The sequence below is a fragment of the Anser brachyrhynchus genome (assembly GCF_964034855.1).
Source record: "Anser brachyrhynchus genome assembly, chromosome: 1".
NCBI lineage: Eukaryota > Metazoa > Chordata > Aves > Anseriformes > Anatidae > Anser > Anser brachyrhynchus.
This window is the reverse complement of record NC_137694.1, coordinates 211462987-211487324: the sequence shown is the minus strand read 5'-3', so window position 1 is coordinate 211487324 and position 24338 is coordinate 211462987. Positions and strand designations below refer to the sequence as shown.

Below are 24338 nucleotides of genomic sequence, written 5' to 3'. Positions count from 1 at the left end.
CCCTCAGTCACTCCTGTGACTGCACAGGAGTGGGCTTTTCCTACCAGACTGTTGAGTGGGGTTTTTGGTTTTAGGGAATTGTAATATGAAGGTGAAACCTTTGAAGGGCAAATAGCTGCAGGTTAAAGGTTTGTTTCAGAGGTTGCTTATGCCCCAACTCGTGTCTGAATTGCTTTAAGCAACTTAAAAGCTGCTCCGCTAAGATATTTTTCATTTCAATGTTCAGGGTTTGGTTTGGTTTGGTTTTGTTTTCCAGAAATCAGCTTTCAGATATTACAGCTTTCAGCCTTAACCCCAGTGTTTTGCTGTCTCCGTACTTACTGAGTCATGAGACTGTTTCTCTTTCCTAAAATTCCTTGTGGTTTCCATGGCCTAACTTCTAAATCTACAGAAAGGGTGAGGAGAGGGAAACACTTCTTGAATAATCAAAAGCCCAAACCATGTAAGATAGTTATGCTTTTGAGGACTTGGTGATCTTTTTTGTTTTCCTGCTCATCACTCCAGGAATAAACTGACTTGTCTGGGTAGATACAGTGTCACTGAATCTTCAGAGACATTTTACTGTACTTGCTCTTTTTCCTACTTCCCATAACGAAATATGATTTTCTTCTTCGCAGATTATCCAAAGAACTTCTGCTGGATCCACAGCAAACCTTGGTCTTCAAAGTGTGGCATAAAGCAGCAGGTAAAATTTGTAGGGCTCTATTGGGAAGAGAGTTTTTCTGCATCCCTTTTCTTGGGTGACTTCAAGTAAATTAAAGAGTGGAATTGTAAAAATATTTTTGGCTTTGCACTAGAAGAATACTGTAGATAAATACACATTGATTTCCTGCCCCTCAGCACCCTTCTTTTCCCCATTAACCTTCTGGCAAGGTTTGGTTCGTTTGCATTTCCATTTTTTAATTTGACAGCATTTTAGAGGCTGGATTTTCCTACGGAACATACATTCTTTACTGTGTTTTTCATCTGCTGTTGCATTCAAATAATGTTATAGTGGCATGGGTATGTTTTAAGAATTATTTTTGTGTCCAGTATTATTTTTTGTGTCCAGTATTAGCAGTCACTGGGTCAGTTGGAGGCCTAATAACAAATACGAGCTTTTTATAAGCATTTTTACTGAACCTTCTATGTATTGTTAAATGATAAAAGTTACTGCTAATGGGCCAAATTGGTATTTGCTTGTTTTGCTGCTAGGCCAGATGCTCCAATATTTAATGGATACCAGCCCAGCACATGTTTAAAAGTCTGCGTGTTTATTGTTGGGAAGACAGCCCTGCTTCTTCACTTCAAACTGCTGTGTTGTGAGCTTTAAAATCTGGATCTTTTCCCCCATTTCTTTTCATGTATTTGTTGTGGTTTAACCCGGCTGGCAGCTAAACACCACACAGCCGTTCGCTCACCCTCCCCCCTCCCTCTCTGGGATGGGGGAGAGAAACGGGAAAGTGAAGCCTGTGAGTTGAGATAAAGACAGTTTATTAAGACAGGAAAATAATAATAACAATAATAATAATAATAGTGATAATGGTAATAGTATTAACAATAATAATGTGTAAGAAAACAAGCGATGCACAATGCAATTGCTCACCACCCGCTGACCGATGCCCAGCCTATTCCCGAGCAGCCGGCCCCCCCACCCCGGCCAGCCACCCCTATATATTGTTTAGCATGACGTCAGATGGTATGGAATACCCCTTTGGCCAGTTTGGGTCAGCTGTCCTGGGTCTGTCCCCTCCCAGCTCCTGCTGCACCCCCAGCCTGCTCGCTGGCAGGACAGAGCGAGAAGCCGAAAAGTCCTTGGCCTGGTGTAAACACTGCTCTGCAACAATTAAAACATCAGCATGTTATCAGCGCTCTTCTCATCCTAATCCAAAACATAGCACCCTACCAGCTACTATGAGCTACTTAACTCTGTCCTAACTGGAACCAGGACAGATATCCACCCCTTATTCCATACCATTTATGTCATGCTCAGGTTACACTCTGTCCAATACATTCTAATTAATCACCATTTTCATCTATGATATACAGCAATCATGGTAGTGATGACATACATTATTATATAATAATTAACATACTACAATTCAACTCATGGGCTATTCTCACCCAGTATCAAATCCCCTTGAGGTACACACCAGACCTCCCCATTCTTTTGCATTACCCACCAAGTGCATCCAGGTCCCTGAGCAAAAGCAATTCCACGAATGGGTTTGCCTTTTCCTGAGGCAGGAGTAGCCCAGACTGTTTTACCCAGCATGTTTCTTATGTGCACTACAGGAACTTTATCCCCTTCTACAGTGCGTAACAGGTTTGATTGGGCAGGTCCAGCTCGGTTGGCAGATCCCCTGGTATTGACTAACCAGGTGGCCTTTGCCAAACGTGTATCCCAATTTTTGAATGTCCCAGCACCCATTGCTTTCAGTGTAGTCTTCAACAGTCCATTGTATCGTTCAACTTTTCCAGAGGCTGGTGCATGATAGGGGATGTGATACACCCACTCAATACCATGTTCTTTGGCCCAAGTGTCTATAAGGTTGTTTCGGAAATGAGTCCCGTTGTCTGACTCAATTCTCTCTGGGGTGCCATGTCGCCATAAGACTTGCTTTTCAAGGCCCAGGATAGTGTTCCGGGCGGTGGCATGGGGCACAGGATATGTTTCCAGCCATCCGGTGGTTGCTTCCACCATTGTAAGTACGTGGCGCTTGCCGTTGCGGGTTTGAGGGAGTGTGATGTAATCAATCTGCCAGGCCTCTCCATATTTATATTTCAGCCATCGTCCTCCATACCAAAGAGGTTTTGACCGTTTGGCTTGCTTGATTGCAGCACATGTTTCACAGTCATGAATAACCTGTGCTATAGTGTCCATGGTCAGGTCCACCCCTCGATCACGAGCCCATCTGTAGGTTGCATCTCTACCTTGATGACCTGAGGTGTCATGGGCCCATCGGGCTATAAATAATTCACCTTTATGTTGCCAGTCCAGGTCCACCTGAGCCACTTCAATCTTAGCAGCCTGATCCACCTGCTGGTTGTTTTGGTGTTCTTCAGTAGCCCGATTCTTGGGCACATGAGCATCTACATGGCGTACCTTTACAACCAGGTTCTCTACCCGGGCAGCAATATCTTGCCACAATGCCGCAGCCCAGATGGGCTTGCCCCTGCGCTGCCAGTTGTTCTGCTTCCATTGCTGTAACCACCCCCACAGGGCATTTGCTACCATCCATGAATCAGTATAGAGATAGAGAACTGGCCACTTTTCTCGTTCAGCAATATCTAAAGCCAGCTGAATGGCTTTTACTTCTGCAAACTGACTCGATTCACCTTCTCCCTCAGCAGCTTCTGCAACTCGTCGTGTAGGACTCCATACAGCAGCTTTCCATCTCCGATGCTTTCCCACAATACGACAGGACCCGTCAGTGAACAAGGCATATTTCTTCTCATTTTCTGGTAGCTTGTTGTACAGGGGGGCTTCTTCAGCACGAACCACCTCCTCCTCTGATGATATCCCAAAGTATTTGCCTTCTGGCCAGTCCATAATCACCTCCAAGATTCCTGGGCGACTGGGGTTTCCTATTCGAGCCCGCTGAGTAATCAGTGCAACCCACTTGCTCCATGTAGCATCAGTTGCATGATGCGTAGAGGGGACCCTTCCTTTGAACATCCAGCCTAGTACCGGCAGTCGGGGTGCCAGGAGGAGCTGCGCTTCAGTACCGACCACTTCTGAAGCAGATCGAACTCCTTCATATGCTGCCAATATCTCCTTTTCAGTTGGAGTATAGCGGGCTTCAGATCCTCTGTATCCCCGACTCCAAAACCCCAGGGGTCGACCTCGAGTTTCCCCAGGTTCTTTCTGCCAGAGGCTCCAGGTGGGACCATTCTCTCCGGCTGCGGTGTAGAGCACATTCTTTACATCTGGTCCTGTTCGGACTGGCCCGAGGGCTACTGCATGAACTATTTCCTGCTTAATTTGTTCAAAGGCTTGTCGTTGCTCAGGGCCCCATTCAAAAGCATTCTTCTTACGGGTTACTTGGTAGAGCGGGTTTACAATCAGACTGTAATTTGGAATATGCATTCTCCAAAACCCCACGACACCTAGGAAAGTTTGTGTTTCTTTTTTGCTAGTTGGTGGAGACATAGCTGTTATTTTGTTGATCACATCCATTGGGATTTGACGGCGTCCATCTTGCCATTTTATTCCTAAAAACTGGATCTCTCGTGCAGGTCCTTTAACTTTATTCTGTTTTATGGCAAAACCGGCCTTCAGAAGGATTTGGACTATTTTCTTCCCTTTCTCGAAAACTTCCTCTGCAGTGTCACCCCACACAATGATGTCATCGATGTACTGCAGGTGTTCAGGAGCTTCCCCCTGCTCCAGCGCAGACTGGATCAGTCCATGGCAAATGGTAGGGCTGTGTTTCCACCCCTGGGGCAGCCGATTCCAAGTATATTGGACTCCCCTCCAAGTGAAAGCAAACTGTGGCCTGCACTGTGCTGCTAGAGGGATGGAGAAAAATGCATTAGCGATATCAATTGTGGCATACCACTTGGCTGCCTTTGATTCCAGTTCATACTGGAGTTCTAGCATGTCCGGCACTGCAGCACTCAGTGGTGGCGTGACTTCGTTCAGGCCACGATAGTCCACTGTTAGTCTCCACTCACCATTAGACTTTCGCACTGGCCATATGGGACTATTAAAAGGTGAATGAGTCTTGCTGATCACTCCTTGGCTCTCCAGTTGACGAATTAGCTTATGGATGGGACTCAGGGAGTCTCGGTTGGTGCGATATTGCCGCCGGTGCACAGTTGTGGTAGCGATCGGCACTTGCTGTTCTTCAACCCTCAGCAACCCCACAACAGAAGGGTCCTCTGAGAGACCAGGCAAGGTAGACAACTGTTTAATGTCCTCTGTCTCCAAAGCAGCTATGCCAAAAGCCCAGCGGAACCCTTTTGGGTCCTTGAAATATCCTCTTCTAAGATAGTCTATGCCAAGGATGCACGGAGCATCTGGGCCAGTCACAATACGGTGCTTTTGCCACTCATTACCGGTTAGACTCACTTCAGCCTCCAATACAGTTAACTGCTGGGATCCCCCCGTCACACCATAAATACAGATGGGCTCTGGCCCTTTATAGCTTGATGGCATTAGAGTACATTGTGCACCGGTGTCTACCAAAGCCTTATACTTCTGTGCGTCTGACGTGCCAGGCCATCGAATCCACACAGTCCAATAAACTCGATTGTCCCTTTCCTCCCCCTGGCTGGAGGCAGGGCCCCTCTAGTCCTGGTCAGAATCTTCATTTCTGTGTTTAAAGGACTGCCTGCTGGAAGTTGGAGCAGCAAACCTTTCAGAGAACTCCTTTTTCCCAATTGTTTTCCTTTGCAATTCACGTACCCGTGCCTCTAGGGTCGCAGTAGATTTTCCATCCCATTTTCTCATGTCCTCTCCATGGTCACGTAGGTAAAACCACAGGGTGGTGCGGTGTGTGTGCCCACCATATTGTCTTCCTTGCATAGATGAACGTTTACCCCTAATAGCTGAGACACTGGTTTGTACAGGTGGGGAGGAAAATAAACTCTCTTTAAGTTGGTGGATCTCTTCAGAAAGTTTCTCCAAGGTATTCTCTTTTAGCTGGTGGACACTGGTTCGTTCAGGTGAAGGGGAAGATAATCTTTCTTCAAGTTGGTGGATCTTTTCAGAAAGTTTCTCTAAAGCATTCTCTTTTAGCTGGTGGACACTGGTTCGTTCAGGTGGAGGGGAAGATAAATTCTCTTTAAGTTGGTGGACCTCTTCAGAGAGTTTCTCCACAGCTGAGACACAGGCCTTTAGGGAAGAGGAGAGATTTCCTTCGTACTGCCGGAGTATTTTAGTCACTTCATTCACTGTGGGATTCTCCTCCGTTTTCCAGGCTAGCATTGCCAATGAGCTGGCATATGATGATGGGGCACTCTGTACAAACTTCCGCCACATGGGTAGTGTACACCGGACTGCATCTGGATCTGCGGATGTTTGTGCGTCGTCTAGGTCCTTATAAATTACTTCCCGTACGGCCAATTCCCTCAGGTACTGAATTCCCTTCTCCATGGTGGTCCATTTGCTTGGTAAACATACAAGTTCTTCCTTGAAGAGATACCTTTCCTTCACAGCTGACAGGAGACGCCTCCAGAGGCTGCGAGATTGTGCTCCATCTCCAATTGCTTTGTCAATGCATGCGTCCCTAGCAAGGGATCCCAGCCGCCTGGCTTCCCTGCCCTCTAATTCCACACAATTGGCTCCCGTGTCCCAGCACCGGAGCAGCCAGGTGACAAGCTGCTCGCCTATACAGCGACCAAAATCTTTTCGCACATCTCGTAGCTCACGCTGGTATAGAGTCCGGGTAATTACTGTTGATTTTTCGACATCCTCATCCTCATCTTCAGTCTTCTGCACCTTTGATGGCTGGTATGGAGTCCGGGTAGTTACTGTTGATTTTCCGACATCCTCATCCTCATCTTCAGTCTCCTGCACCTTTGATGGCTGGTATGGAGTCCGGGTAGTTACTGTTGATTTTTCGCCATCCTCATCCTCATCTTCAGTCTCCTGCACCTTTGATGGCCCAGCCTCGTCTTCACTTCGCCCAGACTTAGCAGAAGACTGTCTGCGTTTTAAACGACCTGAGCCTCTATACCATTTTTTCACCTTGTCTACAGGGGCAACTTGCACTGCTACAGCTCGTTTCTCTGACCCAGCCACAGGGTCTGCCACAGGGGTTGGAATACCCTCTGCGGGGTCAACTTGCACTGCTACAGCTCGTTTCTCTGACCCAGACGCAGGGTCTGCCACAGGGGTTGGAATACCCTCTGCGGGGTCAACTTGCACTGCTACAGCTCGTTTCTCTGACCCAGACGCAGGGTCTGCCACAGGGGTTGGAATACCCTCTGCGGGGTCAACTTGCACTGCTACAGCTCGTTTCTCTGACCCAGACGCAGGGTCTGCCACAGGGGTTGGAATACCCTCTGCGGGGTCAACTTGCACTGCTACAGCTCGTTTCTCTGACCCAGCCACAGGAGGGGGAGCAGCTGCAGGAGCTGGGGCAGCTGCAGGAGCTGGGGCAGCTGCAGGAGCTGGAGCGGCTGCAGGAGCTGGAGCTGGAGCGGCTGCAGGAGCTGGAGCGGCTGCAGGAGCTGGAGCGGCTGCAGGAGCTGGAGCTGGAGTGGCTGCAGGAGCTGGAGCTGGAGTGGCTGCAGGGGCTGGAGCGGCTGCAGGAGCTGGAGCTGGAGCGGCTGCAGGAGCTGGAGCTGGAGCGGCTGCAGGAGCTGGAACTGGAGCGGCTGCAGGGGCTGGAGCTGGAGCGGCTGCAGGAGCCGGAACGGCTGCAGGAGCTGGAGCGGCTGCAGGAGCTGGAGCTGGAGTAGCTGCAGGAGCTGGAACTGGAGCGGCTGCAGGAGCTGGAGCGGCTGCAGGAGCTGGAACTGGAACGGCTGCAGGAGCTGGAGCTGGAGTAGCTGCAGGAGCTGGAACTGGAGCGGCTGCAGGAGCTGGAGCTGGAGCGGCTGCAGGAGCTGGAGCTGGAGCGGCTGCAGGGGCTGGAGCTGGAGCGGCTGCAGGAGCCGGAACGGCTGCAGGAGCTGGAGCGGCTGCAGGAGCTGGAGCTGGAGTAGCTGCAGGAGCTGGAACTGGAGCGGCTGCAGGAGCTGGAGCTGGAGTAGCTGCAGGAGCTGGAACTGGAGCGGCTGCAGGAGCTGGAGCGGCTGCAGGAGCTGGAACTGGAACGGCTGCAGGAGCTGGAGCTGGAGTAGCTGCAGGAGCTGGAACTGGAGCGGCTGCAGGAGCTGGAGCTGGAGCGGCTGCAGGAGCTGGAGCTGGAGCGGCTGCAGGAGCTGGAGCTGGAGCGGCTGCAGGAGCTGCAGCTGGAGCGGCTGCAGGAGCTGCAGCTGGAGCGGCTGCAGGAGCTGGAGCTAGGTTGCTAATAGCATCAATTGCAGCTCGATAGGCACAAGCCAGACCCCAGCACGCTACAGTGATTTGTGTCACTTTGGAACTGCCAGAGTCATGACACCTTTTTTTCAAGCATTCTGCCAGCTTTTTAGGATTTTGCAGTTGTTCAGGGGTGAATGTCCAAAACACTGGAGGTGACCACTGCTCTAGAAACCTGCCCATATCCTCCCACACTCCCTGCCACTCGCAACTATCCCGCCTCAAGACAGATCTCCGGATGAGATTCCTAAGTAGTTGTTTAACCCTCCACAAAATCTGAAGCGCATTCAGGAGACATAACAACAAGAGCAGGCTGGTCTGAGTATCCCAAGGATATTCAACATCTCGGAGAACCACCGTAACTAGCTCGGGGGATAAGAGGGTGGTGGTGAAGGAGAAAGGGAGAGTGAACAGGTAGGGAAACATGTCTTCCCCTGTCCCCTTCACAGATTGGCTCCCTAACGAAAACAGGCAATAGGTGTAATTGCTAATAGTTTCCGAGATATGGGTTCCAAAGTATAGAGTCGACGTCAGTGCTGAGTACAAATACCAGGTTAAAGTCATGACCAGATATCTCATCATTTCATAAGCCATTGTTACACCGCACAGTACCATAACAATCTTAAACCAGGGCCCGGAAAGGATAAACAGTGCAACAGGGAGCACATACAGAAAGTAACGCACCATAAAACTCAATTTGGAATACAGGTACAGCAGACTGGAGATTAAGGCAATCAACATCGTGACTAGCAACTATTAAGCAGGTCCAATACTTATACCAATTTTAGTTTAACACACTCTGGTCAGATTTGTCGATATCTCAACCCTTCGGGCCCCACGTTGGGCGCCAAAAAGACTGTTGTGGTTTAACCCGGCTGGCAGCTAAACACCACACAGCCGTTCGCTCACCCTCCCCCCTCCCTCTCTGGGATGGGGGGAGAGAAACGGGAAAGTGAAGCCTGTGAGTTGAGATAAAGACAGTTTATTAAGACAGGAAAATAATAATAACAATAATAATAATAATAGTGATAATGGTAATAGTATTAACAATAATAATGTGTAAGAAAACAAGCGATGCACAATGCAATTGCTCACCACCCGCTGACCGATGCCCAGCCTATCCCCGAGCAGCCGCCCCCCACCCCGGCCAGCCACCCCTATATATTGTTTAGCATGACGTCAGATGGTATGGAATACCCCTTTGGCCAGTTTGGGTCAGCTGTCCTGGGTCTGTCCCCTCCCAGCTCCTGCTGCACCCCCAGCCTGCTCGCTGGCAGGACAGAGCGAGAAGCCGAAAAGTCCTTGGCCTGGTGTAAACACTGCTCTGCAACAATTAAAACATCAGCATGTTATCAGCGCTCTTCTCATCCTAATCCAAAACATAGCACCCTACCAGCTACTATGAGCTACTTAACTCTGTCCTAACTGGAACCAGGACAGTATTAAAGTTCAGCTGGCAGAATTTTTGCTTCAAAAATAAACTTCCTGCGTTAGTCAGCCTTTCTCTGCGTTGTGCGGAGTGCCGTGTGTACACAGCGATTCTCCTGCCAATCCTTCTCCCTGCCCTGGTCTTTCATTGTTTCTGCGGAGACATTTTTAGCTGAACGTAACTGCTAAGATAATCCGAGTGACATCCTCTTCTTGGGTAGGATTGTTTGTTTGACAAATTTGCAAGACAGAAAAGACGAAATGTCGCACAAGAAACGAAACAGCGTAATGCCAGTGGGCATTTTTGAAAGTTTAGGCAACACGAGAAGGGAAGAAACGTGAGTTTCTGAAGTGAGAATGCAGTTCTGGAGGCAGAATGCATTTGCTGAGGTTGTCAGATTGGCTTTCAGGTTCATTTTTACAGGCCTCTGGCTGGCTTTTATTTCTAGCCCATTTTCAAACTGAATATTTTTCACTTTATTATAACCCTTTGTTAACTAGTCCGTCTGATAAAGTGTTAGATAGGCTGTGAACTACCTTGATGTCCTTCCTTACACCTGCAGCAAGGCCCCTGTTCTGCTGTGAGCTACCCCAGTGTCAGCATTCAGGTTATCACAGTAGGGACAGACATTTTGGCTTATCTGCAGGGACAAAGCTGTTCTAATTGCTTGAAACAATTTTTCCTTCTCAGCCAGACACCATAGGTATCTTAGTTTGAAGGCTGGTAAAAACAGAAATAACAAGTTTCTTTTTGTTTTCTTAAACCCTATTCTTTACACCACTTTTTTTTTCCACTCTTTTCTTGTTCTTCATCTCATGAGAGCTGTCAGCCTTTAACCCTTTTTTCTTTTTTTTTTTTTTTTGAGTTTTATAAGATGTCTTTCCCTGTAAAGCTTCGACACATTTCAAGGCCCGTATAACTGACTGACTTCTGGCATTTCTGAAAATGTTTCGTTTTCATACAGCTTAAATTAATATGTGCTTTATATTCCTCTTCCTCAGAGACTGAGCGGGTGATAGGATTTGCATCTGTGGACCTTTCTCCTCTTCTTTCTGGCTTCCAGCTGGTGTGCGGGTGGTACAACATCACAGACTTCAGTGGGCAGTGCCGAGGACAGATCAAAATAGCAGTTTCCCCCCTTCAAAACATAAATAATCTCAAAGAAGAAAAGCAGGCGAGGATTCGGACCCAGACTCCAAATTCTTCAGTATGTAGCTGAATTTCTTACCCTATGTGTATCAAATTTTATCAAATTAGATTCCTAATAATCAGCACTGACTAGGTTTCTGAAGAAATGAGCAAAAAACACATAATCCATTCTTTAAGAATATCGCTTTCTAGTTCCTTAGTACCTGCAGGACAACAGTAGTTACAGCGCTCAGTTAAACCTTGGTCATGATCATCTCCAGTGGCTTATATCGCTCTGCTGTTACCTGATGGGTGCTTTTTTCAAATTATTATTATTATTTTATTATTTTTTACCGTTAGGAGGTGATTCTGTGGTTTTGGGAGCCTGGCATTGTTCCGTTTGATTGGTAGCTGATGCCCAAAACCGTAATTTAAATTTGCTCTTTTCCCAATTAGGAAATTTCTAATTTGACAGGGATTTAGTTTTCTGGAAGTTTTGCCATTTCACATGTGTGTTTTAGTCTCTCGACTTTCCAGCTGTACTGGGATGTGATATACACATGGAATGGAGTCACTGTACCCTACTTTCCATCAGTTTCCTCTTTGGTAGGGCAGAGAGAGATCCAACAATCCTCACGCTACGTGTAACACATGCAGTTACTAAAAACAAAAAGGTAGAATTTTATCCTCTTGCTGAGTTAACATTTTGTGGTTTTTGTAATATTTTATGATACTATTTTCAGCATGTGTTGTTGTGGTTTTTATTTTCTGTTATTAGCCACGTTTCCCTTTTTTGGATGCCTGCTTTATACAGCAAGGTTGAAACTGGAAAACGTAAATTGGAAGCTGTGGTTACAAATGAACAAAGGCTTTAAAACAGACTTCCTGTATTTTGATATTGGAATCTGCCTTCTAATAAATGCTTCTGAAATAAGAGTGTTGTTAAGTGGCAATTTGGCTCAGTGCTGCAAAATCCTTTGAAAATTTAAATTTAGAAAACTGAAGTTTTTATTTGTTAGCGCAGCAAGATAGTACTTTAATTTATTTATTTTCTTACTGTGGAAATCTCACACGTGGTGTTTCTCTTTATTCTAGGTGAAAGAAAGCTTTCCAATGTTGCCCAGTAATGTTACAAGCTTTTCCAAGCAGATGTCAAATACCTTGTCAAAGGAAGTTAGTGTTCCTACTCGAGAACCGTAAGTCAACTGGCTCTGGGTCATTTTGGTCATTTTGGGGGCTCAGAAGTCCACGTATCTGAAAACATAAAGCCCTGTCAGAGGTCCTTCCCTGTGTTTGGACTTAAAGATTTTACCAAATTCCCTTTACCAGTGAGAGGAGCCCAGGAGATGGCAATCTTGGGACATGTACCTTTCTACGAAATCCAGATCTTCTTTTTCTCACTGGTGATTCCTGACTGTTGCATTTCCAGCCTTCTGCTTTAGGATTTACCCTATGCTAAGGCTAAAATTGGCAATTATTTCTTCCAGGCCTTTATAGGAATAAGGGTTTTTTATAGTAAGAAATTAGAAGTGAGTGTTACTGGTGTATCCCCTTCATTTTGCCATACCTCCTGGCTGGTGAAATGCTGTGGTATTGCGCATTCCAGGACTAATACTGGCAGATATCCTGCAGAAATTCTGCTCAATGTCCCTTAAAACAAGCACCAGTGTGCGTACATGTATCTAGCAACATATAAGAAAGCATGTTAATTCATGGTTGGTTTATTTAGCGCACGTAAGAGATGGTATTTCTCCTGTACGTGTCTTTGAAGTTTAGAGGGTCCATGGGCCAGCGTTATTTGGCCTGACCAGCCAGACTGACAGCTGCTGGTGGGCGTTGCAGATTCCCTACCAGCTGCACTATGGGTAGCTGCAGGTGTTTTTTTTGTTTTACTGTAAACCTGACGCAGTCAGTAAAGGCCATTCTTGATGATGTTTGGAAAAGCTAGTTTCACCCGCCAGTGGCTCTGTAGTGTGCTTAAAGCTGTTGCGTGTTCTTAGTTAGCAGGCTTCACAAAATCAGAGATGCCAAACTGCTTTCTGTGGTTACATGTAGGCCTGTTCCCGGCAGAATGAATTCCCCTAAGACGCACACACCTCGTCATGAAGAGCATATGCAGAATGTGCGCAGGTTTCATGAGTCCTTGCAGCAAGCGGAAGGAAACGCACACCGGGCAGCCAAGATGGACTCGTTATCGCTGTCATCACGTGCTTCTCTTCTAACCGCTCTCAGGTAAGGCAGAGCTGTAGCCAAAATCTTGATCTAGGCGTTCCTGCTCTGGCAGGGGGATTGGACTAGATGATCTTTCAAGGTCCCTTCCAATTCCTGCCGTTCTGTGATTCTGTGAAAATGGTAATGCAAAGCCTTAGATTCGCAAAGCGGAGCTTGAAACTTAAGAATTCTTGCGTTCAGTTTTAAAGGAAATGAAAATATACAGTAACTGATTAAAAGTTATCAGTGAGATATCTGTAATAACAGCGGGATGAGATGAAATTGGAAAAGCACGGTCTGGGGGGCAACTCAGCATTAGGACTGAGGTGCTCTAGCAATGCAGTGAGTCTCCAAAGGGAAACAGTAACAGCAGTGTTTTCAAATCTAGGTCGAATGCTTTGCTTTATCCATCTCTGTTCATCTGTAACACGGCACACACTAGTAAGCCAATAGTCCTTTGAGTGACTTTTTCACGGATAGAAAAACAAGCCTGTAAGCACTTTCATCGTGCGTGTAGCTGGATGTCCTTTCCCAGCAGGATGCCTTTATTCTTACTAGAAGCACCTATTTGTTTATTTATTTTTGACTAGATTCTAGGTTTGTAGATCAGGTCTAAATTTTGGGAGAAGCATTTTCATTACCTGTAGGAATATGGGACTGAAAGAGACTCTGAGTCGTTCCATCCCTTCCCCAGCTACCAGAAGCAATATATCATGAAATCCTTAGAACTTAAGCAGATATAAATCCTTAGATTTTTATCATGCTCAGTCATAAAGTCAAGTAATAACGTTGCCGTTAAGACTTCTGCTGGAAGGTCATTTCAAATCCAACTTTCTTTGAGTGAGTACGTTTAAAACTAGCTCCTTTTTTTAACTTCCAGCCTAAATTTGTCCTTGAGAAAGCTTTGTCCTTTTGCTTAGGTAGAGCACTTACCTACTGATGTGTTTTTCAATAATAATCCTTAGTCCTCTGTTTGCTTATTTACATGCAGTTGACTGGAATGATGCAAACAGAACCAGCCTGCTGTAGGTTGGTTGTGGTTTGGGGTTTTGTTTTTATCAATTTTTTACCACTGCTTACAGAAAAAACTTGAGTGAGCTGGATGAGGTTCAGAGATACTTCAGTCAGAAGCTGACCAGGTCTTTTCCTGACTTCAGTTACGGTAACACACCCAAACCAAGCCACGAAGAGCAGGAGAGTGATCATCAAGGCTTGAGGAGCCGAGAAGCGGATCCCAATGGATACCGTCTTCTGAAAAAGTCGAGTCAGTTGGTGTCTCAGGTCAGCAGCCTCATCAATGGTAAGTTGTCACTTGGCCTGGAATTTTTGGTCAGATGCTGCCTTAAAGTATCTTCAAATTTCTCACATAATCGAGGCCAATCCCTGGTGTTGGTCACCAGTATGTGTTAGTGCACTGGGGGAACGCTTCGGAGAGATTTTCAGACTTCTTTTGGTAATGATAATGTTGGGTCGAAACACACTCAGAAGTCAGGTTAGATGGGAGTTAAGGCTCTCTCAAGATAGCCTAAATTGTACTAAAATTTCAATGGCTGTTCGGTAGAAAAAGAGAGGTCCACAGGATGGTTCTGAGCTGAGTCTGCGGCTCTTTGCTGAGAGGAATTGGCATAGATCTGTTTTCAGGTGAGACTTATGCCTTGTGATGAATAGCTAAAGTAAAGCTCAGGATAGGTAAGACAAAGCTCTCAGTAAGCAGCTTAATTTCTATTTATCATATTCATTACATTTAGTCCTTTACAGGCATCGGTGCAATTAATTTTCCGTATTATTAGTACACAGAAAGACATTCTTAAAAAGGCCAGAGGATGACACAACAGTGAAGGAACTCGTATCTCTTTGTACACCTTGTTTTCAGATCTATGCTTTTTTCACTTTGCCTGACATTTCTCCCAGCTCTATTCTAACTTTCTTCATTAACTTCTTACTGATTGCACTTAATTTATTTTAGCCTAACCACTCAAGCCGCTGCGATGTTATACCAGAGAGGCACAGTGAACAGTAAAACGACTAAGAAGCCAACTCAATGCTAGTACTTTTAAAATAATCTATCAGAGGAGAGAAGCTGTGGCTCGGGGAGCTGCCAGTTGGAAAGTTAATTCCGTGCTGCTTCTGCCTCCAGCTGCCTGCAGGGAAACGCCACTTCCAGGAGATGGAGCTGGAGGGCACGTTTCTGTTACGCCAGAACCTGCCCTTTTTGTATCGCCACCTCGATTTTCTCATGTTTTCTTCTCCAGGCTTTTGCTTTTTTTTTTTTTGTCCCCTTCTGTTAATTGTTTTTACTGCTTCTTTACGTACTCTCCTCTACAACCTGTCTCAAACTCTTCCTTCGTTTCCAAATGTCCTCCCCCCTTGCGTTGCCTCGTGGCAAGACTTTCACTTGCCTCAGAGTAGCAGTACTTTGCTGTTTAACCTAACACTAGCAAACTAATTTTTCAGAGAATTTGAGAATTGAATAGGATCTGTTAACTAGGAACCAAAACCAGGTGATCACGGCTTTCTAAAGAAACTGCAAAATCCCCCGAGATATTCAGGATTGCATATATTCTCTTAATGTCAAGGCTCCTAATCCAACCATCTTTTTTCAGAACCTGTGTCTGGAGCATAGGCAGCTCCCCGTTTTCAGTCCTTGTAATTTGGCACAGCAACTGAACAATAGTCCTGAGTGAATTTCTGGTTTATTAATATTTAATTAATAATCGCCTGTCATTTGATTGGAGTTGGGAAGTTGAACTGATTTTCTGCAAAAAGCCCAGGTAAATCAGCTAAAGGGTGAATGGTTGCCCTGTGCACTTACTGATGCTGTTTTCTATTAATCAGACTTACAGACCTTCACTAAAAATAGTAAAGACTCTTCTGCTGGGCATCAGGACAACGGCAGAAAGCCGGGTGCTGCTCGTGTACCCCACCAGAAGGCTGCAAAAGCCAGAACTGAAGTGCGTCAAGGCCAGGGTGAGTTGGACTCGACCAATGCTTGCAGTGATACGCGGCTGCCGTGCTCTTTTGGGAGGCACATATTGCAGGAGTTGCTAGACCAAGCTGTCCCTGAAAGCGAGCATCCTTTGCCAGCGGGCTACATCCAGAGAGATGAAGGTGCTTTTGCCATCCAGCCCCACAGCGAAGAAGAATACGAGGAGGATGTTATAGAACCACGAACTCTTAATGAAATAACAACCCTGACGGACAAAACCAGCCCCTGGTCCAGCGTGCTCTCCGAAGTGGAACTGGGAGCTGACCAGCAGCCCATAAATGCGAGGCCTGAAGATCAGGGGGATACAGATTGTTTGCAAAAAGGGAACAGCGGGCGGAGCAGCTCGTTGTCCAGCGTACCGCAAGGTGACAACCGAAGCGTGCTCACCGCTCTTAGCCCATGCGTCAGCCCCTGCACAGAGCAGAGCAGTCCTTGGGCAGGAGTAGAAGGCTTGAAGAGCTTGAACGGTGTCACAGAAAAATCTGAGATGGAGCTGCTCCGTTCTGCTCGTTTGTCAGCGGTGCATCAAACAGTTGGTGGCCCTGTAGAAAATGGAAATTGCGACTGGGATAGAACGTTTAATGCTAAACAAATAAAACACAATGCAGAATTTCACGCGGCCTCCGAAGAACTTCTGGAATTTCCAGGAGTCATTGGTTTGACCAATCGAAAAACCACAGCGAGAGAGAAGGAAGATGGTGAGGTTTTAGGTGAAGATCATCAAGATGAGGAAAAAAGTGGTTCCAATGAGATCTTTGCGAAGAGTGTATCTGCTCGAGCAGGCTCAGAAGGAAACAGTGGTGGCTTTTCTGATGGCAGCCGTGAAGACCCACCGGCAGAGTCAGGAAAGTCTGAGAAACCAACAATTGTTTTGTATCCTTCCGTTTCCTTAAGCACACATTGCATTCAAGGAGCGTATCTTACTGCTTAGTTAGAATCGTATTGGCCTCAGCAAAGAGAAATTCACTGTGTGGAGCTCTTCCCTGTGAAATAAGTCCAGAATTGATGGCCAGGGAATGGGTGAGAAGTCACAGAATGGTTTGGGTTGGAAGGGGCCTTGAAGATCATCTCATTAAGTCCGTGTTACGTCGTGTTTCAGAGCGTAGTGAGGACTTCCTTCCATTTGTAACCAGTATTCGGTGTTCCGAATGATAGCACGATGATTAAAATTAATGAGTTTCACCGTCGGGGATCCGCTTGGAGCTGTTACAGCGAGGCTCATTGCCCGCCTGCTGCCCCGTCAAGCTTTGTGCGGTCACGCACTGCCAAAGGTTGTTCCTTAACAGCTCTGCTCAGACCTGATCCCGTTGTTGTTCCCAACTTCTTCCTTCCACCGCAGCAGATGGAAGCCTCCATGAGGATGCTCAGCATTTCTTCCCGTCCTTCCACGGTAAGTACGGGGCGTCCTTTCCTTTATTGTCCCAGCTTAACGGCGTCCGAATGTTCGGGTAGGAATGGAAGGACTTCTCCCTTCCTTTGCCTGTCAGCGCTGAGGTTAGAGGTTGTGACAGCTTCCAAATCAAGGAGAATCTCTCTGATACCTCTTCTCACAAAGAGAATCATTTTCAACATTCGTGATTCAACGTTCTCAGTGATGCTTGTTCATCTAAGTGGCGTGTTTGTCCATGTAGTCAGGGAGGTTGCTCTTTTCCTCCCCTGGAGTCGGTGGAATTCGCAGGTGCTCCACACTTCCTTGTGCCTTATCATGATATAGGGTGCCTAATTTGGGGGATACCTGTAATTATGACTAATTTGCACCTCTTAGATTGGGATAAAATAGGGAGTTTGCAGCAGAGAGCACCTCCCTGGGAGGTATTGACTCCTGTTCTTCGATGGAGGGAGAGGGAGTAGTAGAAGTACTTACGCAGGCTGATGATTGCTTTTATTGCTTCATAAATATTTTTGTTTGCATAAACGTTTACTTGGTGCAGGAAAGTAGAGACCGTTTTCTTTCCAGAAGGTTTGTGACTCGATTGTTTTGGGGTCTAACCGTTATTCCTGTGCAGCCACAGCAGGGCTCTGGATGTGGATCTCGGGTACTGCACCATGTGGGCCAAGTGTTTACTGCTCCCAGAACAGATAACGCGTTCACTCCCCTCCCTGTGACCTATGAAACAAATGCTGTAAGGAACATTTATGTAATCAGAAGCAGCTTGCTTGATCAAACAGAACAAAACCAGGCAGGATCTAATGGCTCCGAAGCAATGGAAACTCCTTGCAATTAATAAACATGTTTACAGGCAGGTAAAATGCATGGATTTTTGCTGTTTTGCGTTATTAAAATGATTTTTTTTCTCATTTACACAAGGCTTACCCGTTTCTGAAGCCTTTGAAACTTGTTCCTGATGAAAATACAGAACTCTATCAGAGCAGTCATGGTCACAGTGTGCTTTCAGGGTCCTTGGATGTAGTTTGACCATAACACCTAGGCTGCAGTATGTCTCAGTGCTTGTTAAGCATACTTTTCATGCTCTATCTGAACACTTCAGATAAAATCCAAAGCAGATAAAATCCCCAAAAAAATCCAAAAATCCAAAGCAGAATCTCTGGCACGTTTCTCCTGGGGAATCTCCTTTGAATTATGTTTTCCCTTCTGTCCATCCTCGCTCTCTTAATTCACTGCCATGCCCCTTCTTCCACGTTTTGCTTTCTCTGAAAGCTTCTGCTTCTTCCTGGAAGCAGCCTGTCCTTCCGTGCGTCTGCAAAGCAGCGCTCAGACCTGCGGGCTGATGTTAATGCCGGTTTTACTCGAATTCCCTTTCTGTGCAGTGCTAAGCTCGGTGGCTAGCAACACACCCCTGAAAGTGGTCAATAATTAGGGAGAGTATTAGTAAGGCCCCGTTTTGGATATAGCTGACCTTAAACCAGCTTAATTCCGGGAGTAACTAGAGCTAATCTTTTGCAGTTACACTTTGTAGGCATCTGTTGAGACAGGACTCGGTTCTGCCCCGCGCTGCGCAGCCACCATCAAGCGCCCGATGTGAAGAGCAGGAAGTTTTACGTTTATGCCGGCGTTACGCCGCCGTTCAGGAAAGCCTGCTTTCTCGTATTTGTGTTCCTAGCTAGCGCCGAGGACGTCGGTTTCTAAATCCGGGTTTGTTTAGTTTCCGCACAGTTCAGCAAACGCCGAGCGTGACGGCAAGGCCGAAATCTGAGCTGTTATCATCTGAGGATCAGCAGTGCCCTGTCGCTCACATGGCGCTTGGCAAGCCTCCCTCCTGGCCTTGCTGGCGTTCCTGACGCCTCTCCCTGTGGTGCCTGACACCCTGTTTTCCCTGCCTTTCTCCACAAAGCGAGGAAAAACCGGTGAGGAGGCGAAGGGGGCGGTCACGTCAAAGGAGGTGGCAGAATTTTGAGACAAAAGGGCTTTTCTGGGTCGTGCTGCGAGGACTTGTGGATCTTGAGGACTTGAGAGGTGCTGCAGTAGCTCAGGCCACGTGGCAGGGACTGGAATTTTGCAGAGCCTCACGAAATATAAAAAAAAATCAACAAATGTTTGACCTTTTTTCCTCCACCACATCAGATTCATGTCCAGTTTCTTGAGGTCCTTCCCGGCTTTCCCGTTCCACTCTTGTCACCTGCTGTGACCCAGCAGGCCAGGTTCAATTTCTGCCCCTTCTCAGGTTCATGGAGCAGCTTCGCACTTGTCTCCACTCAGCCCCTTTCCCGGCTGTTCCTGATATAACCTAGGGAAAAACTTCAATGCTAAACTTAACAGCATCCAGCACTGTATCGTGGTTACTTTAAAGCTACATCTATTTTTTAATGAACCAGAGCCATCGTGTAGGTGGCCCGGATTACAATCCAGATCTTTTTACTGACCGTAGCCTCTGGCCTCACTTCTCCTCCCTCTTTGCCTGTGCTGCATTCGTATGTTCCGTGCTATTTTATATACCAGGGCTGAGTTTTTGAGTCAAAAATTTAATCTCTCTAGATAACGACCACTCACGCGGAAGGCACTGCAGCGCTGATTCTGGTTAGGGTTTCAGGTAATCATACACTAGAGAAAAATATAATAATGAAATAAAACATTATTGCAATGAGGTGCTAGCTGGGAAGCCCGTGTTAAGGTTTGCTGCCTTTCAGAGTGACCCAGTCTACTCGTATGAAGCTGTTTGGGGGGGAAAAAAGGTATTTAAAACCAACTTTTCACTAAAATATCTTTATTTTTTTCCACACTTCTACGAATATTCCAAAAGGATAAGAAACTTACATTGAAACCAATTTTACCCAGCATAAGTAGTTGTTTCGTATGGATGTACCTTCAGCGTAGGCTAGAAATAACACTTTTATAACACAAACTTAGCACCTTTGAGGTGTCCTGAAACTGCAGCTGGCCCGCGAAGGTCCAAACATCCTTTCTTGGTTGTGACGTTTGTTCTTGGCCTGCTCCCCTTTCAGCTGCAGCCGTGGAAGCTCCTTTTTTTCCCCAAGCACGTTCCCCAGAGCTGAGGTTTTTAGCCAGTAAAACTTGTCCTCTTAACCTGCTGAACAGAATTGCTGCTGTTCTTTTTCGTTTTCGTGATCAGAAGCCGTATTCCCCACGTCTGCCTGGGACGGGGTGTGCCGCCTGGGATGGGACGCGAAGCTTTGGCTGTCCAGAAAGCAGAAGTAGGTGCAAGGTCGCTCCGCTGGGAGGGTTGTAGCCTATTGACACAGATCCGTTTCCACTCCTGCGTCAGCGCTCGGCCAAAACTCGCTGTCACGCTTGCTGCGCCGCCGGGGCTGAAACGCTGCTCGCTGCCAAGGTGCTTACCCGAATTCTCTGACCTTGAAACGAGCCGGCCCCCAGGACCTCCAAAATGCCGACAAATCCCTTTGCTTTGCTCGAATCCCCGGCGCACGGCAGGTAGGTAATCCCAGGCTGGTTTAAGCGTCCTGCCGTATCGCAGCCGCTTCTACGAACAGGAAAGCAAAGCACAGTCTTCTGTACCTAAGTCCTCTTCCTCTCGCGTTTTCCGAGAGGAAAACGCGTCCTAAAAACGCAGCGCTGAGGCCAAAACGCCTTGCTAAAAGCTGTGTGTGCAGGGAATTTGCGTATTTCAAAGAAAAATCGCTTTATACAGAGGGAAGCACAGAAGTGTAGCCCTTTCCTGTATCCCCATCCCAAAAACGTTGGTGAAGCTAAACCTGCGGATGCGATTTCCTGAGGCTCCCGATCACCTCTGCAGGCTGGGGGTGTTAACTGTGCCTGTGAGCTTGGCCCGTTTTCACGCCTGAGCATGGGAGCAGCAGGAAGAAGAGCCTCTGAGCCTTTCTTACGGCTGGAAGTTCGTGTTTCAAAAGGGTTTGGGTACGCGTGTCAGCGTGTCTGAGTTGCCGCAGGTGGACGCGGCGGTACAAAAACGGGAGCAATAGGATTTGAGGCACCTGCCTGTGTCTGGAAAAGCGTGCAAGTGCGGTGTTTGCGTGCTCACCCTGTTTACTGGCAGTCAGGAGCGCACAAACCGCTACCCGTCGCCTTGGTGTCATCTGACAGCAGCGGGCAGCTGCTCTCCTGTCGTATTTTCAGTTTAGGAGCACGGGGCTCCTTTGGGGTGAGCCGTCGCACCGGGGGCTTACGTTGAAAATGTGAGCTGCCGCGTCTCCCTGGCAAGCGGTGCCCAAAGAGTCCGTGTACAGCAGAAATGCTCATGAGAGGGGAATTCGGGAGCCAGTTTTTTAGAAAGCAGGTTCTGCATCGTCCAGGGCGCTTGTAGTTTCGGTAACGAAATCCCAAAGTTGTCCATCGGACACATTTCCGTAAGCGTTTCCCAGGCTGCAGTGGCTGCGGGCAGGAGTTCGCAGCCTTGGCGGCGCTGGCGGGACGATTTCTTTATGGCCACGGTACCAAATGCCATTTCGTGATAACGTGAAATAGGATGAATTGGATGGTTTGGGGAATGTGATAGAGAGCCCTTGCTACAGTATAAACCCGCATCTGCTGTAGCATCGCACGCAGCTCCCCCGAGCTGCGGGAATTCCTTGCCGTGTTTGGGTTTGTGGGCTTTCTTTTTTAGGCTTTCCTGGGTGAAGGGATGAGGCAGTCCGTGTAAATTCCTTGCAGATACATAAAGCTGGTGTTCGGGAGCGAATGCTGCCTTGGTGCACCGAAATTAGAGCCCTTTCGCCAGCCCTGAGCTCTCCCTGTGAACATTTTTCTCCGTGAACAGCTAACGAATGCTGTACAGAGACCAGAGAGCCAGCACGAGCTGGTTGCTGCCCGGCTCCAGCCAACACGAAGGTTTCGGCTGTTTCCCAAACACTTGGCTCGGGGAACGGGGTGGGAAGAAAAACCTACTGACCCGGCCTCTCTGCACGGCCTTGAGCGGGGAGGCCAGCAGGCATCTCTTTTTGCTCGCTTTTAACCTTCTGATGTTGCCAGGTCTGTGTTTAAAATCTCTCAGCAGCTTACGTTTGGTGTGGGCCAGGTTATCCCAGAGCAGAAAGAAAAACAAAGCAAGGATTCTCGAAAATATCGACGTGTCTTTTTCAGCAGGATAAAAATGGGTGCTGGTTTTGAAGGATCGCAGGCCCTAGCTATTTTCCTGCGTAGCCTGAAGTCTCTTGTAGCACTATTCATGTAATTTCCAGGATTCACAGGACAAAACTGGGAGCTGGTTTTTAATTCTACTGATTTATAGCTAGTTTGTTGTGAGCCTTTTCTGCACTGCTAGCTGTGAAGACAAGCGAGCCGTTCCCACCTGTGTCGTCCTTTTTCTTGACCGGGCAGCCCGCGAGCAGCGCCGTCATCTCGGTGAGCATTGCCCAGCACAAGAAACAAACAGGCCGCTTGCTCCTAAAAGAGCCGTTTCCCTCCCCAGACGGCGCCCCTCGAGGCGGGCAGCGCGCGGCAGCGGGCTCCGGGCAGGGAGCCGCTCACCTCGGGAGCCCTTCCTGCCGCGGCCGAGCCCGGCGGGGACGGAGAAGGCAGCACGGGGATGTGGGCCAAAGGCCGGGCCGCTGTCAGCTTTCGGAGCCAGCGCCGTCCTCCGGGGCAGCCTCAGCCCTGTGGTTAGCGAGGTCCCAGCCCAGCACCACACCTCCCACACGGGCACCGCTCGCTTGGGCCTCCGCGGGCACCCAAGGCTGGGTCCTCAGCTGCCTCAGCACCCGAAATGTGGGGCACGTCGGCTCGTTGGTCTAGGGGTATGATTCTCGCTTAGGGTGCGAGAGGTCCCGGGTTCAAATCCCGGACGAGCCCTGCTTTTTTGGGCCACCAGGGCCAACGGCATCGGGCTCGTGTCAGGAGGGAGCAGTGCGGCCAGCGGGGCCAGGGAGGTGCTCGTCCCCCTGGGCTCTGCTCTGGTGAGGCCGCACCTCGAGTGCCGGGTTCAGCTTTGGGCCCCTCGCTACCAGAAGGACATCGAGGCCCTGGAGCGTGTCCAGAGAAGGGCTCCGAAGCTGGGGAAGGGCCTGGGACACAAGTCCTGTGAGGGGCGGCTGAGGGACCTGGGGGGGTTTGGGCTGGGGAAGAGGAGGCTCAGGGCAGGCCTTATTGCTCTCTGCAACTGCCTGAAAGGAAGGGGTGGGGAGCTGGGGGTCGGCCTCTGCTCACAGGTAACCAGTGATAGGACCAGAGGGAACGGCCTCAAGTTGTGCCAGGGGAGGTTCGGGCTGGAAATGAGGAGACATTTCTTCTCAGCAAGAGCGGTCAGGCGTTGGGACGGGTTGCCCAGGGAGGTGGTGGAGTCCCCGTCCCTGGGGGTGTTCAAGGCAAGGTTGGACGTGGTGCTTGGGGACGTGGTTTGGTGGGTGACATTTGGTAGGGGGGTGGTTGGACCAGGTGGTCTTGGAGGGCTTTTTCAGTTAATACATTAGGTTTTTACTTAAAGGGAAACGGGAGTTTCTGTGTACGCTGAAAACCCCAGTGTTTAGTGGCACTGTGACGTCCGTGAGGAAGTGCAGCTGCCGGGAGAACTCGTGCACTGAGGGGCTGTGACAAAATACTGAAAGAGTAGCGTGCGGCCTGTGGGCTGCTTCATAGCGTCCCTGCAGGGAACCGAGGCTGCCCGGTCCCGTTTGTCAGCGGGCCTGGCCTGGCTGTGTGGGGGCCCTGCCTCTGCTTTGCAGGAGCGCTTGGTTTGGTTTTAGGGCTCCGCGTATCACAGAGTCACAGAATCGAAGGGGTTGGAAGGGACCTGAGGAGATCACCGGGTCCAACCCCCCTGCCAAAGCAGGTTCCCTAGAGCAGGCTGCCCAGGTAGGCGTCCATGTGGGCCTTGAATATCTCCAGAGAAGGAGACCCCGCAACCTCCCCGGGCAGCCTGTCCCAGCGCTCCCTCACTGGGAAGAAGTTCTTGCGCATGTTGGTTTTCTCCGTGAGTCTGTAAATAGCAAAAATCCAGGCAGAACGTTAGAGATGGAAACATTTAAGGTGAAATCATCCGAGCGCTTACAGCAGGGAGCTGTAACGGTGAGCACCGATCCTCCCGCCTGCCAAGCCTGTGCCGGAGCAGGCCGGGTCAGCAGAGCTGAAGATCACACTTGGGAAATGTCGCTGGGAGGTTCCAGCCTCTTGCCCTTGTCTGCGTGTGGGAAGGGGGAACTGGTGTTAAAGCAGCTTTAGCCTCTTACACGAGCCTCTTGTCCCTCGCCCTGGGCTCCAACAAGCACAGCTCCACCCGGCACACGCAGGGCAGGACGGGGTTTTG

The 24338-nt window shown here is 48.4% G+C and overlaps 1 protein-coding gene across 3 annotated transcripts in view; it reads left to right on the top strand.

Annotated features, from left to right (window-relative positions):
* Positions 1-24338, top strand: part of C2CD3 (C2 domain containing 3 centriole elongation regulator) — a 59730-nt gene that overhangs the window by 33079 nt on the left and 2313 nt on the right. Inside the window, exons 25-31 of one of the 3 annotated variants that reach the window (XM_080559422.1) lie at positions 618-685; positions 10382-10587; positions 11604-11704; positions 12579-12740; positions 13802-14019; positions 15555-16578; positions 17002-17095. In XM_080559422.1, coding sequence (XP_080415548.1) covers positions 618-685; positions 10382-10587; positions 11604-11704; positions 12579-12740; positions 13802-14019; positions 15555-16578; positions 17002-17095 — 1873 coding nt within the window. Of the gene's footprint in view, positions 1-617; positions 686-10381; positions 10588-11603; positions 11705-12563; positions 12741-13801; positions 14020-15554; positions 16579-17001; positions 17096-24338 lie in introns of all 3 variants that reach the window. The other 2 variants (XM_080559423.1, XM_080559421.1) reach the window with 2 other exon arrangements.